Raw genomic sequence first — 17,673 nt, forward strand, 5'->3', positions numbered from 1 at the left:
CTTCATATTTCCAGCATGACTTTTCTATCTGTTCTATATTAGTTTCCTATTGTTCTTGTGACAAATCACCACAAATTTAATGGCTTAAAGCAGCAAAATTTATTATCTTACATATCTGGTGGTCAGAAAGGCAAAATGGATCTTAGGAGAAGAAAAGCAAAGTGTCAGCATCAGTTTCTTCTGGAGTTTGGTCGGGAGACAGTTCCTTCTGGAGTCTGGAGGGAAGAATCCATTTTCTGCCCTTTCTAGCTTAGAAAAGCTGCCTTTATGACTTAGGCTGTGGTCCAGCATTCCTTTGTGTGCTTTTCCCACACAACCTTCTCCTCTTCTGTACTCAAAGCTCTCTCCATGTCCCTCTCACATGGACACTTGTGATTACACTCAGAACCCACTTGGGTTAAGTCAGCATATTCATCCCATCTCAAAATTCTTATTTAATCACATCAGCAAAGTCCCTTTTACCACATAATTTAACTTTCAAAGCTTCTAGGTAGTAGGACCTAGATAGCATTGGGGGTCATCATCCATCCTACCATATAGGAGTGTCAGGTTTATGTTTCTCTATGAGCAAAGTCACCGCATACTTCCAGAACTCACAGGTTCTCAGTCCGAGACTGACTAGCATTTGTATATTCTAGGTCTGGATCATGGGAGAGAACTTTAGTTTGAACCCTGTGCCTATCAAAAATTCTATCAATTATGACTTAGAGGTCAGGTCACGTAGAAACATTGATATTCAGGGCCCATTCATTTAGGGGACCTGGGGAATAAAGCACCATAGATACAACAGAATTTGATCACTGCCATGGGACAGTCACTGTTGTATTTTCCACTCACTTTTCTGAGTAGAAATTTTATTTTAAGTGGTTGGATTCTGGCCATACTCTACTATGCTGTATTGGGTATGTGAGTAGGGTGAAAGGGAATGGTAGGATTCATCTCTAGACCACAAAAAGCTGCATCCTGATGTGATGGAGACAGGCACATCACTCAGAAATTCTGGACTATCTAGGGGAGTGGGTAAATACGTCTATGACGTAGTCTGCCAGAAGATGGAGAAAAAAAGAGTTTCCATCTTATCTCTATCTTCCAGATAACAGGCAAGTGCATCTATTTTATACCCGAATCTTAACTTGCAACTTAGACTGAAATATTTCTATTTTAGCTTCCTAGACTATGGATAAGAGAGGGTGGGCATGGAGACTTAGCAAGTCATGCTTCTATCCTCCACAGAAGGGCAGAACTAGAGGAATGAACAGAAAAGCTAGGATTTTCTGTTGGCATTTGCAATAGGGGCTGATGTTACAGGTGACACAAAAGAGAAAAAACATTAAGATTACCAAAGAATTTTGAGTTTTAGAGGAACAATAAATCTTTTTTCCTTCGCTCTAAAGGTTTATTTACCCATTATTTTGTGATGCAGAGAATGGGGTCACCTTACCAGTTAGGAAGATGGGATGGATGTATCCTCCTAAGCATTCAGGATGGTAAATACCAAATTCTTTGTATGTATATAACAGAGGCTTGAGATAGCCTCAAATTAAAAAAAAAAAAAAAAAAATCAGAATTTACTTAAACTCTTATATGTGTTTTGCACATCCACATGATCTCTAAAACTTTTTTAATTTAAAAGAATATTCATTATACTTTAAGGAAACAGCCCCAAATACTCTAAATTATTGGCATATTTTCTTGAAAAAAATGTTTCTAGAAAACATTTTTCTAATGTTCCATGGATTCAATCTGATGATCTTGAAGTGACAACTCTTGTTTGTTACGGTCTTCGTTATGGTTCTCGTTTTCCCCTTCATTTAAGAATTTATAAAAGCTCTCATTTTTACGTTTAACGTCACAAAGAACTGAACACATAGAATAGCCATATTCAATAAGGGCTTGGGTTTTATCTCCACGGTTGTAAAAATGCCCAACGGTATGAATAGCAACCAATTCACCAGATGTATTAAACACTGGGGAGCCAGAGGACCCATTGAAAAAGCTGGTATCATAGCTAAGTGTGTCAGTGCTCCAAACTTCTGGTAGGAAACTTCTTTGGGTGAACATGGAGAAAGCATTATAAGGGGCAGCATGGAGTCCTACCATCCCATCTTGGTGTTGTTCTGGGTACCTCTCTAACCGCTGCTTTAGAGGAATCACAGCACAGCCATCTATCTTCTTGACCTGGCCTTCTGGGTGACCAATTAAATAAACCAAACCACTAAGTGGTTGAGAGGAAATTCGTCCAAACAGGCCTGGAGGGAATCCATTTCCATTATTTCTTAGCTTTAGAATGGCATAATCTAGAGGTCCATCAGACACTCCAAACCATGGCTCAATGTCATACCAATCAACATTGATAGGGCGGAACCTTTTATAAGTGAAAGTTACCTTTGCACATTTGCTTATTATATCTGGCCACAAACTTGGATCTGTGCCTTCTCCCACCATAAAATGTATTACATGTCGACAGGTGAAAATATAACCATGATTGAAGACAAAGCAAGTAGCATCACCTTTTTTTCCATTATTGTCCCATTCCATGAACCCAACTGACTTACTAAGATGAATAAGATCTTCATAGGTTGCAACTGAAGTAGAATTTTCAGTCACTTTCCCAAAGTACTTTTTATATATGTTGAATTGTTGAAAGGTTGTCAGTTTGGTTCTCTTCCGTTCATCCCGAAAATACTTTCTCATCCAAAGTGCCTCCTTATTAAAATTTGGATATTGATCCATTATACGTTTGTCCAATATTTGGCAATTCTTTAGCCAGAGGTTAGCTGCCTTCCTCGGGATAGCTTGAATAACATGCTGCATACCCACATGGGGCCTTTGCCTATGTCTTGAGTTGTTCCTCCAGTGTTTTCTGTTAAAACTATTATTATAATAACTCCTTATTCTGGAAATTGTGCGTCGTTTTTTACCTTCAATTCCATGCCCTAGACTCTGAGGTGGGACGATTTTTTCTCTGTTGGACTCTACAACTTCAGTTTCCCCATCTGTCTCTGGTTCGTGTTCTTTGATCTCAGACTGTATCTGATCCCAGGGACCGATTTCATCAGTGGCATTTTCATTCTGATTAATTTTTTTAGGAGCACCTCTCCTGACACATTTCTTAAAAATGTCCATTTCTAAGGTTTTTCCACATACTTCATCCACCAGGGTCGGCTTTTCATGAATTTTCTGATGATCTTCCATTACTTTCCATTCAAATTTGTCAAGGTCGGACCGAAATCGGCCATCCTTGCTTAGAGCTTCTTGGATAGTCTCACCCTTTAACGCATAGATACAAAGTGTACTTCCTCTTTCATGAAGTTCCTTGATCTTGACAATCTTCTTTACATTCTTTCCAACAGCAACAACGTGAAAAAGAACGCATTCCATGTTTGGATCTTCACATTGGCGAAACATCTGATCATCTTCCTGGTTACCCTTTCTTTGACCAAATGTTATTTTAAAATGGGAACCTTTAGGTAGGCACTTGAGAGGCATTCCTAAATTTACAAATCCGTCTATAGTTTTCTCTTCATAAACAAGGATGTTCTTATTAAAATGATTCTTCATCCTTTCTCTGAAACTGGCCTTAGCTCTCAGGGCTGAGTAGATATTCTCAGTGAGTTTACCATGGGCTGTAAACACACTACGGTCTGATTTCCTGGAGCTTCCACTCAAGGTAAAAGTAAAAGAACATTTTTTACTGGTGCTCAAGTCTCGGTTCTGAATTTCCACAGAGGCTTCCTGCTTGACTTCACTTTTAAGCTTAATGGGACTGCTATGCTCTTTCCTGTCAGACAGAGAATGAGCAGCAGGTGTGCCAGGACATGTCTGCCTCATGACAGTATCCTTAAAGAAGGAAAGATTAAAAACTTAGTAAGAACCACCTTTAATAATAACGTTTCCTATTTTTCTAATTATAAAACTGATAGATACTGTGAAGAAGAATTGGATAATAACATGGATAATGAATAATGGAGAAAAAATATCAGTCAAGTTATTCTATCACCAGAGATAACCATTCTACATGTTGTTTTATTTGTTTCTATGATTTCACATGCACATACAAATCACTAAGCAATCTGCCATTGATTGACATGTCATGAAACACATTTAATGACATACATGCCATTCAACAACCTCTGAAAACACAATTCGAGGGGCTACAGGATATTTCACTGTACAATAATTTCTAATCCATTCTTCTGTTGCTGGATACTTAGATTGTTTCCAAGTTTTTACTACTCTAAATACGACAAACATTTCTACACACGAAACATTTTGTCTCAACATCTGAATATTTCCCTAGGCTAGATTCCCTGCTGTAGAAAAACTGAGACTAAGGTTATAATATACTTCACAACATCTATGCTGCCCAACTCCTTGCCAGAGAAATTGCACCAGTTCATCCTGCTTCTTCTCCCCTTGCTGCCCAAAGAGGCCAACCAAATGGTTGACTCCTCCAAAGGATTTCAGTACTATTATTTTAAATGTCTACCAACTGATAGAGGAGATGCCATTTAATTTGACTGTTTCTAAAATCTGCATTACTTACTAGTAAAGCTGGAGCTATTGAATGCACCTCTTGGACAGCTGAAACATCACCTTGCAAAAATTCCCATTAAGTATCTGTTTAGTTCTATTCCGTAGATGTTTCAACAGCAGTAAGGAAATACATAAGATACTAAAATGATTGATAAATCCCAGGATCGGATAGATATACAAGTAAATACACATGGGCATATACACATAAATATACATATTCAAAAACATATACACATAGAACCAGTTGGCAATAGCCTGGGAAAAAGTATTGATAATCTGATGGCAACAGGAATCAAAACCAAGGACATAAGTGAAAAGCATGACACCACAGGATTCAGTAGAACTTAGATGGGAATTCTTGTGGAGTCTCAAGTCTTGGACCTATTCTATATGAACAGAAGAATAAAGCTGGAGAGAGTAAACTCAGGAGGGACAGAGGGGCTTGGTTTATTTAGGAGGCCAGTGCAATTGAATGAGCTCTGTCTGGTTTCAGGCACAGTGAGTTTCTTCCTCTCATGGTGCTTTCCTTTTCCTTTGCATTTATTCATTTCCAGGTTTTTTCTACAAAAAAACAGTGGTTCCATCCTGCTGTGAATATCCTTGAATGTTTCCTGGTGTACACGTGCAAGAATGTCACTCAGGGGTAGGAGTGGGACTGCTCCAATTTAGGATCTCTGAATACTTCCCTTTATTAAATACTGCCATATTATTTACAGAATGGTTGTACCACCTTGTACTTCCACTGTGGGACATCTACATCCTCATCCAAAGTCAGTACTGCCCAACTGTCGACATTTGCCAATCTTGTGGGTGTGAAATGGCATCTTAATTAGTTTACTTACTAATGGGAGTTGAATGCCTTTTCGTGCTTCTGCCTGTTCATGTCTCTTGCCCGTTTTTCTATTGGACTATATTCCTTTTGATCACTGAAAATCCTTTCTATATTCAGACACGAGTTGTTTATTTATTATATGTCTTAAACATATTCTTGGAGTATCTGACTTGCTTTTTCATTCTCATCAGGCATCATTCCAGATAAGAAATCCTTAGTTTTCTGTTGTCACGTTTATTAATCACTCTATGTCATAAGATTACCTTTCATAGAATTATTCTATTTTTTTTCTAAAAAGTGTAAAGGCTTGCTTTTCCTATTTTATTTTTATTGAAATAAAGCCTACTGTAATCTTCAAAAACCGACTCTGAAGTCTGACTGCTTGGATTCAAATCCTCACCCTCAAGTTCATCATTTTTGCAACTTTAAGAAAAGTGGGTTTCAGTTTCTTCAATTTTAAAACAGGGATGATAACAATATCTATTGTTTTATTAAATGTTGAATGAGATAATCCACAGGACATTGCAAGAGTAATTTCAGGTACACACTAATTTCTCAGTAAGCAGTAACTGCTTACTTAATTATTTTGGCCTGTCTGTCCTTCTGATATCAAGCATCTACAGTGTTTGTTAGTGATCTTGTTGTCTAACAAGGCACACTTTGCACTGCTAATTCATACACTATCATTTGGTTTTGACAGGCACTTATAGATGTGATCTCCCAAATACAAAATTTCCACAACACAGAGGAAGGGTTTATAACCGCCATTCTTTATGAGCTTATCCCCTTCCAGGATCCTAATACCGTACTATGGTTAGAGTATGCTGCTCCAGCCAAGAGTTGTTAAAAAGGAGACACACCTGTGACTCTTCAGGTCTGGTACCCCGGCCATTTTCTGTAGCAGTGAATGACTTGTTCTCTTCAGGTTTCATGGAGTTCATGATGACTTCTAAGAAACTATGACTCACTTCTGCTAGTGGCCAAGTCAGAGAAACAAGGGTTGGATTTACCCTCCCACTTGCAATGACTAAAAACAAAGGAAAGACAAGGTACATGAAACAACTTTCCAAACACTGGGCCCCAGGCAGTGCAGAACAGTGATCTCCTACCTCTCAGAGACAGAAATCAAATGAGGTAATCCCCATGAACCTCTAGCTTTCTGCCTGGGGAGTGTTTCCAGACCATATCTCAGGGAAGGGAAACAGCAGAGCCTGGCAGTTTCCTTGGGTTGAGAAGACAAGCTCAGGGTCATGGGAGGCCGAAGTGGCTGGAGTTTGTAGGGCAGACTACTAGAGAGAAGAGAGCTACAGCTACACACAGGATCGGAGATCTGCAATGGGTACCCCCTGAAATCTCAGCCGAGTATCGGTCAGTCCATGCATGTGAGGAGGCTACTGGAAGCCAGGGGAAGAACCACTTAAAGGAAAAAGTGGAACAGTTCTGAGGCTCACTCAGGCCTGAGAATAGTTTCTGCTCCCAAAAGCCAAACTAGAAAACTTCACCATGCATGAGGTATCAGGTCGAGTATTCAGGAAGGTATTGTCTCCGTAATGGGATAAAAGTAGCCCCAGACTGAAGGCTGCCCTGGTCCCACCTGAGGAAGTTGAATGGCAACATTTGCCGGGATCAAACTGTTTGCAAGTCACATAACTGGGCACTAGAGCAAAGCTTAAGAAGATCAATGAGAATTGAAACATTTCTGGCACCCCAAAATGTGGAATTAACAAAGCTGGATGTCCAATACAAAATCACCAGGCATGAACAGCAGAGGAAAATAGGACCTCTAATGAAGAAAGAAACTGAGGAACAGAAACAGATCCAGAAGGGACACCGTTCACAGAACTAGTAGCAAAGAACATTGAAATAGTTATTACCTTGAAACTCTGGCCAAATGTAACAGGGACCAGATTTAGCCTCCACACTGAAAACAAAACAAGACAAAATGGGCAAAAGATAGGTAACAATGATTTACAAGGAACTGGCTGGCCATCATGCAATTAAGGACAGTACAAATAGGGCACCCCCTGTGATTACTGCAGCTGCCCGCTTGAGAGATCCCAGGCCAGGCTGCGAGGGGGGCAGTACGGCAGAGCCAGCTGGAATCCCTGAGTTGAAGAGTCAGAGAGAGGGAGGTGGCAGAGGTGACAGGACACAGAAGGGAATGCCCTCCCCACACCGAGAACTTGGGATACACGAAGAGGGTTCCTCTCAGGTATTCCGGGGAGAACTGAGCAGAGCAGCAATGGAAGAAAGTACCTAAGGCCAAGAAAGAACCACCCCGAACCGTCAAACCCTCTCCCTACACCCCTCCCAGGGATCTGGGGTTCCTCATTTGTAAATGAAGATGTTTGGTGTAGATCAACCTTTTATTGTTCCTGTGAATTACCCCTCTGGGCTTGTTAAAAAGGAAGATATACCGGATCCCACCCTCAAAGATCATGATTCAGTGACTCTGGGCTGCAGTTATGATATTTGATCCGTGTCCCCCCCCCACCCCCAGCCCAGAACGTTCCCGCCTCCGCATCCCCCCCATCCCCCTCTCCTGATGCCCAGGCACACAACAGGGTAGCTGAAACAGCTTCCTAGCTGATCTCCAGGTGTCTTTCTAGGAGGAAAAGTCTTGATCTTTGAGGGTGGGGGGCGGGAAGGAGGTTCCTACAATGGGAGGCTGCTTATCCCTTAACCCCCAAACTTCTTGCTTATCCCTTACAAAACTTCTTGGCTCAGGACCAAGGTTTTGCCTAGTGCTCTTGACGACCACCCCTAAGGGCTCCACGTCCCACTGAGGACCAGAGCACCACTCACAGATGCGGAGCGTGTCCACGGGGCCGGTGACCGCTGCCTCGGGAGTCGCAAGAGCTGAGAAGACGTGGCACGGACGGCTCCCCGCGGGCTCTCTTCCCTCGGGGGAAAGTGGAAGTGCGCACGCCCGCGCTCTTGGTCCTGCCAACGGGAGGCGAGAGGGCGGTGTCTGCCCTCATTGGCCAGGAACACAGCCACTTCAGGAACCCATTGGCCGCTCCCGGCACCGGGGAGGCGGGCGGGAGAGGCTGGGCGCGGACCCCATCCGGTGAGCTGGAGGGCGCAGAGGCTGGATTTCGGGGAATTAGCCCGCGCGCGGGCGCCGCCTGAGGCTGCGGCTCGGTCCCTCCGCACACGCACTCCCCACGCGGGCCCCGGGCCGGCATCTCATTCCGGGACCGACTGCGCACTCTCCCCCCGCTCGCCCGGGTCTGTGGGGCTGCGGTCGGGCGGGGAGCTGAGCGAGCGCGGGCGGGAGTGGGAGGAGCCTGCGATTCCCGCTCTCGCGGGGCCGAGTCCGCAGCGCGTAGGCGGGACGGGCGCTCTGGGCCTGCGTCTGGAGCCGCCGGGCTATGGTTCGGCCTGCGGGGTGGGCGGTGGCGCGAGGCGCATCCCGGGCGGCACCCAGCGGCTGCTGGAGGGCCGGCCTGAATTGGGCAGAGGCCTGGCCAGAGTCTTCGTGTGTTAGCCGGGCGCAGCACGGGCTTCCAGCGGTCTAAAGGGCCCAAAGCGGGCAGCAGCGCTCCTGTGGTCTGTCTAGTGGGACTTGGCCCCCCCATCAAATGAACCAGCCTCACCGAGAGGCTAATGCACACACTTAGGCCAAAGCAAGAAGCCCAGAGATCTGAACTTCTCCCTAAATCTTCCCCCCAGCCCCCGCCCCCGTGATTTACCGGAGGAGTCTTATTTTATCAAGGACCTCTTAGAGGGAAATCAGCCCGGCGAGGGCCCAGGGCCTTGCAGGCATCTCAGGCTCTGGGGCCTGGGGTTGGTTGATCACTGTAGTTCAGCCCCTATTCCCAGCTGGCCGGTGTTTTGTAGTTGACATATTTGGGTCTCATGGGATCTTCGCAGTCACCCTTGGAGTTAGGTTGGCGCTTGCTCCCATTTCACAGATTAGGAAACAGGACAGTTTGCCTAAGACCATGGAACTAGTTGGGGACTGTGGTGCACTGGAGGAGTTTAACCTTAGAGTGTCATAGCTTGCAGGGAGACCTTGGGCAAGTTCACTCCCCTCTTGCGGGTCTTGATTCCCTACTTGTTACTTAAACCGGTCTGCCCCTTTCTGATTCTCCTTCCATTCCTGTTCCAACTTACCACTTGGGTAGCTTTAAAAACCGCGGAAACTCAGACCAGGGCTTCGCAAAGTTTATGATGCATCAGAATACTCTGGTCAGCTTGTCAAAACAGATTTCTGAGCTCCCTCCGTGGAGATGCTGACTCGCTAAGGCTGGAGTATGGCCCGGCAACTTGCATTTCTCAAGAGATGATGCCAGTGCTGTTGGTGGCCATCTCTAAGGCCAACTGTTAATTTCAGTGACCAAAATGTACTCCAAGTATTTACAAATATTAACTAGGTTTATCCTCTAACAAGCATAGGAGGCAGCTACCCTTATCCCCATTTTAAAGGAAATTGTGGCCATAGAGAAACATCAAGCAATTGACCTAAAGATAAACAGCTATTAGCAAAGCCAGGATTAAGCAGGCAGGCACGGTGTCCTTAGCCCCCTTCCATTGCTTCTCTGTTTTCTTCCAATAAGCTTCCAGGACCCAAGCCCACCCCAGCACTTTCTGCCCGTGCTCCCCTCCAGTGCCGCTCCCCACAGCCCTCACTTTTCCCAGTGTGACCCTCCCTATTCGCCCGCGGGCTCTCGTACAGGCAGCTCCTGGGGATGTGGTCAGCACGGGCAGTCCCCTTGCAGGATCGCCCAGGCAGGGAACAGAGACCCCAAGAACGGAGCCCAGTTCCCAACACCAGTGGATGGATACTCACTGTGAGTAAAGGTTCTCCACCACAGCTGGAGTTCCGAGCGTGGCCTGCAGAGGGCGCCAGAGAACGAGCCTGATGGAAAGGGGAGGGAAAAGGAGGCGGGGAAGCGGGTGAGGTTTGACACTCATTGTCTCCAAAGGCAGCTTGGTGTTGGTTTGCCCACTCCTTCATTCTCTATTGCCCAAGAGCTTCTCACCCCTTTAGGGGGCTGCACTTGTGGCACCGATGGAGAGGTGGCAGTGGCCTATGCCGCGTCAGGTACTCCCTGAAAGGACCTGCTTCTGTCAAGGTTGCTTTAGCTCAGACTGGCTCAACCCTCTTTTTCTAGCTGCCTTGGTCTCAGTTAACTAAGGCCCACTTCGCTGGTCTCTGGGTTCATCACTCTGGGTCCTTGGCGGTTTTGTGAAAGGCTTCGAGGGGGCAAAGCCAGCGTGGCACCTGTCATTGCCTTAGCAGCTAAGTATTTCTGGGTGCTGACAATGGGGAGCAGAGTGCGTGGGCCTGGGGGTCAGAAGAGCAGAGTGGGAAGTGTCCACTAAACATCAGGCATTGTAATTTGAAATTGTCCAGAGCATTGCCTCATTTCCTCTTTCTGCTTAATTCATTTCCTATTTCACAGATTAGGAAACAAGGGAAGTAAGTCGCCTGTGGGTGGTCCTTGAAAGGATTTTCACTCCTGTCAGATGCCAAAGCCAAAGTCCTTTATTGTGCCAAGGCTGCCTTTGTAGCATTTCAGTGCATGCGGGTTCGGTGAAACAGGTCTGTACACTGATGCATCCTTCTGTCTGTCCAGTCATCTATTCCTTTATTCGGGACTCCTCTGCCAGGCATGGGTCTAGTTGGTATTGAAAATACAGAAGAATAGGGGACTCTGCTGTAAAGTAAAGGAGAAAAAGATGTACACAGATCAAAAAGATAGACACAGCATATAGATACCAGTTTTCTTCCAGGTAATATGATGGAAAAAATTTACCCTGGCCTTTCAGATTATTGCCTTAGGCTGTGCTGTAGTAATCTCTGAACTTTTAATTTCTCACGGGTATAATTGTTAGCAAGTCGAGCACTCACCCCATATATACTTATTTACATTATATATTTTAATAACATAGTAAATGTTAGGCGCATGTAACTTTTCATGTTTAGATAAAAATATAAATGGAGGTTCAAATAGTTTCTTCATTCACCCCAATGGACCATCTCGGGCACTTCCTGCAGAGCTTCCTCAGTCTGGAAGCTTTCACCCGGATCTGTGCCTGGCTCTCTTCCTTCTTTCTTCAGAACAACACCAGGTTTTCAGGGTGGCCTTCCCTGACCACTTCCTATTGAATATGCCCCCCACCCCCGTATGTCTTCTGTCTCCCTATCCTGCTTTATTGTCCATATACAGTATCTCACTCTGTAATAAATAGGATCATTTTCCATTGGCTTAGTTTTGCCTCCTCACATCAGTATCTAGCTTGTAGATGGGCAAGGGGGAGTCCCATAGTGGGAGGAAAGCAACAGAACCAAAGGGCAGGAGGTGGAGGGGAAAGCCCTGGGCTGAGGTGGGAGAACATGGAATATGGGGGACAGCTTGTTCGTGCCTCCTTTGTCTCCTCCATTCTTGCAATCCTCAGGGCCAGGGGCACCCAACCCTTTCCTCTGGCCCACTTAGCTGCAGCCTCTTCCTCTTCTCTCCCACTTTTCAGGCCCTATCCCACAGGAAGGACAGGTAAATGTCCCATACACAGATCCCTCCAGGAACTCAGTTACAGTTCAGAGACTCTGCTCTTGTCTCTCTCAGCATCTTCTCCCTTAAGGTGCTGGTGGGGTTGTACCGGGTGTTCTGGGCTAGGAGCCAGGAGATCTAATCTCGGAGCCTGGATTTGCCCCTGAAGAAAGGTTGAACAGAATGGTTGAACAGCCTGTCCTCACCCTAACTGACCCACTTCCTATACAGGAGCCAAGGACCCCTGAGAGTTGACCTTGGAGTGACTTCTTAGCCACCCGATGGTCTGAACAAATGACACATGAATCTTCTGAGTTTACCAGTTTCGGCATAATTTAAGGAGAACATCGTGAGAAACCTACTCAGGGTGCGGAGGTTATTATATGATTCATAATCAGTGGGAATGAGTGATACGTCCAGGAAGAGCTAGCATAACTAGCCAGGGACAAAGTCGATTGCAGATACACATTAGCTCCTCTGTGACATCCCCACCCCTTGCTGCGACTGAGCCTGGCATTTGCACCAGGGCCCCGGCAGCACTCCCGAGGAGGAAGGATATGCTCTGCCAGCTCTGTCCAGCCCTACATCATTTTATTTTTTTTATTTTTTTTTTTTTTAAAGATTTTATTTATTTATTTGAGAGAGAGAGAATGAGAGACAGAGAGCATGAGAGGGAGGAGGGTCAGAGGGAGAAGCAGACTCCCTGCCGAGCAGGGAGCCCGATGCGGGACTCGATCCCGGGACTCCAGGATCATGACCTGAGCCGAAGGCAGTCGCTTAACCAACTGAGCCACCCAGGCGCCCCAAGCCCTACATCATTTTATAAACACGACATTGGGTCCAGCCCTGTTTTATCTTGTGCTTTTGATTGTTAATCACTCTGAAACCCCCCATGGCTAGTCATCCACTTCGTACTGGCTGCATGACCTTGAACAAGTTACCTACTTTCTTTGAGCCTCAGGTTCATCATACATAAGATGGAGGAAATAGAATGTCATCAGTCTCGAACGTGGGGTCACAGGGTGTCAGTCCCCTGAGGATCGGAGAAAGATATCTGCGGCTTTGGAAGACTTCAGAAATCATATCACTAACATACTCATCTGTAGAAAATAGTGGAGGAAGAATGCTAACCACAGAGCAAGTAAATAGGAACACAGACCTCAGACAAGAGCAGATAACAAGGAGAGGAAACAGCGATGAGCAAAAAAGTCTGGCCAAATTTATGTATATGGTTAAATCTCAATGACCATGGTAGACCCTCTGGAAATGACTGACAGCAAGGGCGAGTCTACCACATCTGGTCTGAACCACCAGGGTTGTGCTCCCAGCCAGCAGGGCTGGGGGAAGAGAGGTTTGGTCTAGACCATCTACTCACTCCTCTGGATGTGAGGAGGGAGAAGGACAAGGGCTGAATCTTTAGAAAGACATCATCTTATTGGGGTGCACCGGGGAAGCCGAGGGAGAAGAGCTGGCACTTTATCTCCTATAGTAGGAGAGAAATTTGTATTCATTTATGAATACTAGGGAAAATATTATTGATCAATAAAAAGTTAATCAGTGAATATGATGGAGAAGTGAATTAAGATTCCTTAGTGGAGGTGCCTGGTCCCTCCATGTGACCTTCAGCTACCTACCAGGCAAGCTCTGCATCTCTAGTCTGAGTGCCTGTACTCACCAGGTCAGCCTGTGGGTAAATGTCACCAGTGCCCTGCTGTTGAGGACCAACAGGGGCTTGAGGATGGAGGAGAGATGGGGCTTGACAGGATGGGCCCAGGGAGGGCATATGCTAGGCCACCTCCCACCCACTTCTTTCTTCCCTATCCCCAAACGTGAAGGTTTTATGTAGTTCCTGTCTCCACAGCAGTCTGCCCTGTGATGTGTTGGCACCTGGGGTTTCCTCCAGGTTCATCTCTCTGCTCAAAATTTCAGGCCAACTGACATTGCCTTTTCTTTTCTTTTGCTTTGCTGTTGCAGATTTATTCTGATTTTGTTTCTTTTATTTTCCCCATTATTTCATATAGTTATTGGTGTGAAGGAGACAGACACCTGCAACTTGGTTCACCATCTTGATCCCCGCTCCACCTGGGACTCTCTTCACTCTTTCTCAAGGCAGACCCAGTGCTCATATTTTATCAGCACCTTCATACCAGCCACCCACAGTTGTCCTGGGCGTCCCATGAACCTGGGCCGACCCAAATTTCCCGTGGAAGCGAACTCCCCTGAATTGTGACCCGAGTCTCGAGTTTGCATATGAATCTTCCCTTGACACAGCAAGCAGTATTTTCTTCTACCTTCAACGAGGCCTGAATTCGGGAGTTGGGGCAGCCCAACAATTGATCCGAGTGGGCTGTCTCTGCAGGTAAACTTGCTGTGCCATCTTAGGGTACAGAGGTAATTACAGGGTAATTATTGGAGTTGCATCATTTATAATCATATCAAACATAAACAGGAAATTCTATGGTTTACCTTTTGTTGGAGAGATGGGGGTGGGCATTGGCCAATCACCCAGAGCCAATTCTGTTAAGATTTCTTGTTTTATACAGTAGCTTCAGTGTGCACAGTGTTTCACATTCCAGTGGCAGGGTTGCAGGGCAGGGCCAGAAGAGGCCATTGTTGTATTTGTGCTCTTCCTGAAGTGTATAATTCAGGGATTCTGAATTAGTAATATCAATTTTCAATTATAAATTGCTTATCATAGTGCCTGGCACATATTCTCTCGTTCATCTGGAATTTCTCACCACTTTTTCATCTGGTTCACCCCTACTCACTCTTCCATCCTCACCATCCTTGTTACTTCTTCCAGGAACCCTTCTGATACCAGATCTTTCTCCTGAGACCACACAGGGAAAAACACAAAGGGCTGAACAAAGAGCCAGACTCACAGGAACACCTAACCCAGGATCAAGCTTCACAAATGACTAGTGAAGGGTATGAGAAAGGAGTCACAGGAAATACCACATCTAGCAGAGGACTCGAGGCCATGGAACTTGATCCTTTGGGTGCCATTTTCCACATCACAGTGATAAATGCTACTTGTGTGAGTGGGTGAAGTTAGCCTAGGAAAGCCATTTGTTTGGGATTTCACCTTTTATACTTTGCTAGTCACAAACTAGGAGACTGACATTCATTATTTAGCATAGCAGTGCCTCAAAATCCATAAGTAGCAGGGTTATTTACAACAAACCCTCTAAACAGACTAGGCCTATTCTATTGACAATTTTATTAAAGTCCCTCATTTATATTTTTGATAGTAGATTCTATCTATCCAGTTTCATAAACTGTTCTGACTCCCAGCAGTAAGAACTGCCCCTAGCTTCCCTGTCACATGCTTACTGGTAACCTCTTCTATCCCAAGAACACCCATCATACATGGAGGCGCTGCACCAACCACCTCCAAGGTCTGGTCTCGCCAGATTGTGAGTTGTTTAGGATTGTAGCAGGGCCTTTTAACATCCTGCCTCAACATTAGAAAAGTTCCCAGCACATCATAAATGCCCAATAAACATCTGTGAGTTAAAGAAAGCTATTTTGTGACTTGTGCTTCAGTATTATAGAGGACTTTCCCAAGATGACTAAAGAGCTTTGACATTTAAACAAATGGAAGTAATTTCTGTGGGTAGCAGGTCCACTGGGGCCATGCACATGAGGCCACAAAGAAACCAGACAGCATCCCACCCTTGCCGGCACAGAGAGGTATATGGAACACTCTCCTGACACAGATATTTCATGTAATGCGCCATCAGCTGTCTTTGGACACCCTGGTTTCAGTATCCATCCAAGTATGGCCTATTCACACATCACTGGTGAGGTCCATGTGCCTTCATGCCTGAGCCCCCTTTAGGCCCAGCATAGTGGGCTGGCAGGGTCTGTGTGCCATGCTGGAGGTTGGGCAGGCTTCTCTCATTCTGACCTGGTTTCCAGCGGTCCTTTTCCAGCACAGAATGAGAGAGATCAAGTTTAGATCCTCACTGTGGAAACAAGACAAGACAAACAAACTTTTAGTCCCCACTCCTGTAATTTCTGATACCATCCCATTCTAGAGCTCTCAAGCACTCGTGTCCTTGATGAGATACCTGCCTTTGAAAAGTTGTCCATTTTGTCCATTTGACAACTTTTATTCATCCCAGGGAATGAATTTGTCTTCTCCTCACTCAAAAACTGATATAGGAGAAATACAAAAATGTGTAAGAAATAACAATATTGAAGAAAGCCACAATATTGATTAGAACATGTTTTTTAATATGTCTCAAACTCGACATCTGGAGGGCATGTTCACACCAGGTTCCAGGTTTGCTCTCATTGGAGGTACTGAGCTTCAGAATATCTTCCCTTACAGAGAGGATTTTGTTCAGATATTCTACTCTAACTGACTTTGAGAATGTAACTGTTCCGGGCTCCTCACCCAAATTTTCCTGACAACCTGGGAAGAGAGGTAAGAAAGCAACCCTGTTCATGGTTCAGAGTTCTCTGCTTCTTTGGCTTTCACCTGATTAGTAACTCTGTACAAGTGCTTGGTGGTTCCCAACCCTGAGCTTATATCAGAATCAGTTAGTGATGGTGACCAGAGGGGAGGTGGGCAAGGGGATGGGTGAAAAAGGTGATGGGGATTAAGGAGGGCACTTCATGTGATGAGCATCAGGTGTTGTATGTAAGTGTTGAATCACTAAATTGTACACCTGAAACTAATATTACACAGTATGTTAAATAACCAGAATTTAAATAAAAAGTAAACAAACAAAGCCAGTGAAGAGCCCAAGAGACATGGTAAGTAAATGGAATACCTGATCCCAAACTAGAGTCTGTACAAAAGGGGAAAATGGTATAAAAGACACTATTGGGTCAACTGACAAAATTGGAATAGGGATGGTATAGAAAATAATCATATTATATCAATCTTAAGTTTACAGGTGATAAAATACTGTGACTATGTAATGAATATCCATATTCTTAGGAATATACACTGAAGAATGTAGAGGTGAAATGCAATGGCACATGCAAGGTGCTCCACATGGGTCATGAGAACATACCATGTATTTATGTTGTGAGTACAGAGGGAGGGGGCCCAAGCAAGTATGAGCTCAAGTCTAAAACAAATGGAGGGAAATGGGAACAGTGGGTAAATATGGACGAGGTAATGGGTGTTCATTCTACTACTATTTTCTTGAAATTTGTGTTAAGTTTGAAATTATTTCCAAATGAAATTTTTTTAAAGATTTGTTTATTTATTTTAGAGAGAGAGAGAGAGCATGTGTGAGTAGGAGAGGGGCAGAGGGAGATAGAGAATCCTCAAGCTGACTCCACCCTGAGCACTCAGCCTTGATCCCACGACGCTGAGCTGAATCCAAGTGTCGGATGCTTAACCTACTGTGCACCCAGGTGCCCCTAAAAAGGTTTTTTAAAAGGAACAAAAAAAGAGAAGCATATGGAAAAGGTCATGTGCTTCCCTCTTAGAAACTACATTGTACTGAATCTGTCCTGCAACTACCAACTTCCTTTCTTTAAGGTAACGAGTGTTTTAAAACTTTCCTCAACAAGCACTAGGGAAAAGTCATGTGCTATTATCCTGGAAAACATAGTGTGCTCAAACCCCACTTCAACTAACATTTTCCTTTCATTATGATGGAAGTGTTTAAAAACTGAATGGTGGGGGTGCCTGGGTGGCTTAGACAGTTAAGTGTCTGCCTTTGGCTCAGGTCATGATCCCAGGGTCCTGGGATCCAGCCCCACATAGGGCTCTCTGCTCAGTGGGGAGCCTGCTTCTCCCTCTCCCTTTCCCTCTGCCTGCCACTCCTCCTGCTTGTCCTC

At 44.9% G+C, this 17,673-nt stretch overlaps 1 protein-coding gene across 6 annotated transcripts; it reads right to left on the reverse strand.

Annotated features, from left to right (window-relative positions):
• Positions 1-75: 75 nt before the first annotated feature.
• FAM111B (FAM111 trypsin like peptidase B) lies at positions 76-14,475 on the reverse strand. Of its 6 annotated transcripts, XM_036110557.2 has the most exons (7): positions 14,335-14,475; positions 12,810-12,968; positions 10,164-11,034; positions 8,174-8,311; positions 7,243-7,289; positions 6,229-6,395; positions 76-3,840 (listed from the first exon to the last, which is right to left on the reverse strand). In XM_036110557.2, exons 3-7 carry the CDS (start codon positions 10,286-10,288, stop codon positions 1,723-1,725), a joined length of 2,595 nt encoding a protein of 864 aa, XP_035966450.1. In that variant the 5' UTR covers positions 10,289-11,034; positions 12,810-12,968; positions 14,335-14,475; the 3' UTR covers positions 76-1,722. The 6 variants fall into 6 exon arrangements, with proteins under 6 accessions (XP_035966450.1, XP_077914104.1, XP_077914106.1 ...); XM_078057978.1 differs by having other exon boundaries at positions 8,174-11,031; XM_078057980.1 differs by having other exon boundaries at positions 6,229-6,338; positions 8,174-11,034.
• Between the last annotated feature and the right edge of the window lie 3,198 nt (positions 14,476-17,673).

This window comes from Halichoerus grypus, chromosome 11, assembly GCF_964656455.1.
Source record: "Halichoerus grypus chromosome 11, mHalGry1.hap1.1, whole genome shotgun sequence".
Lineage (NCBI taxonomy): Eukaryota > Metazoa > Chordata > Mammalia > Carnivora > Phocidae > Halichoerus > Halichoerus grypus.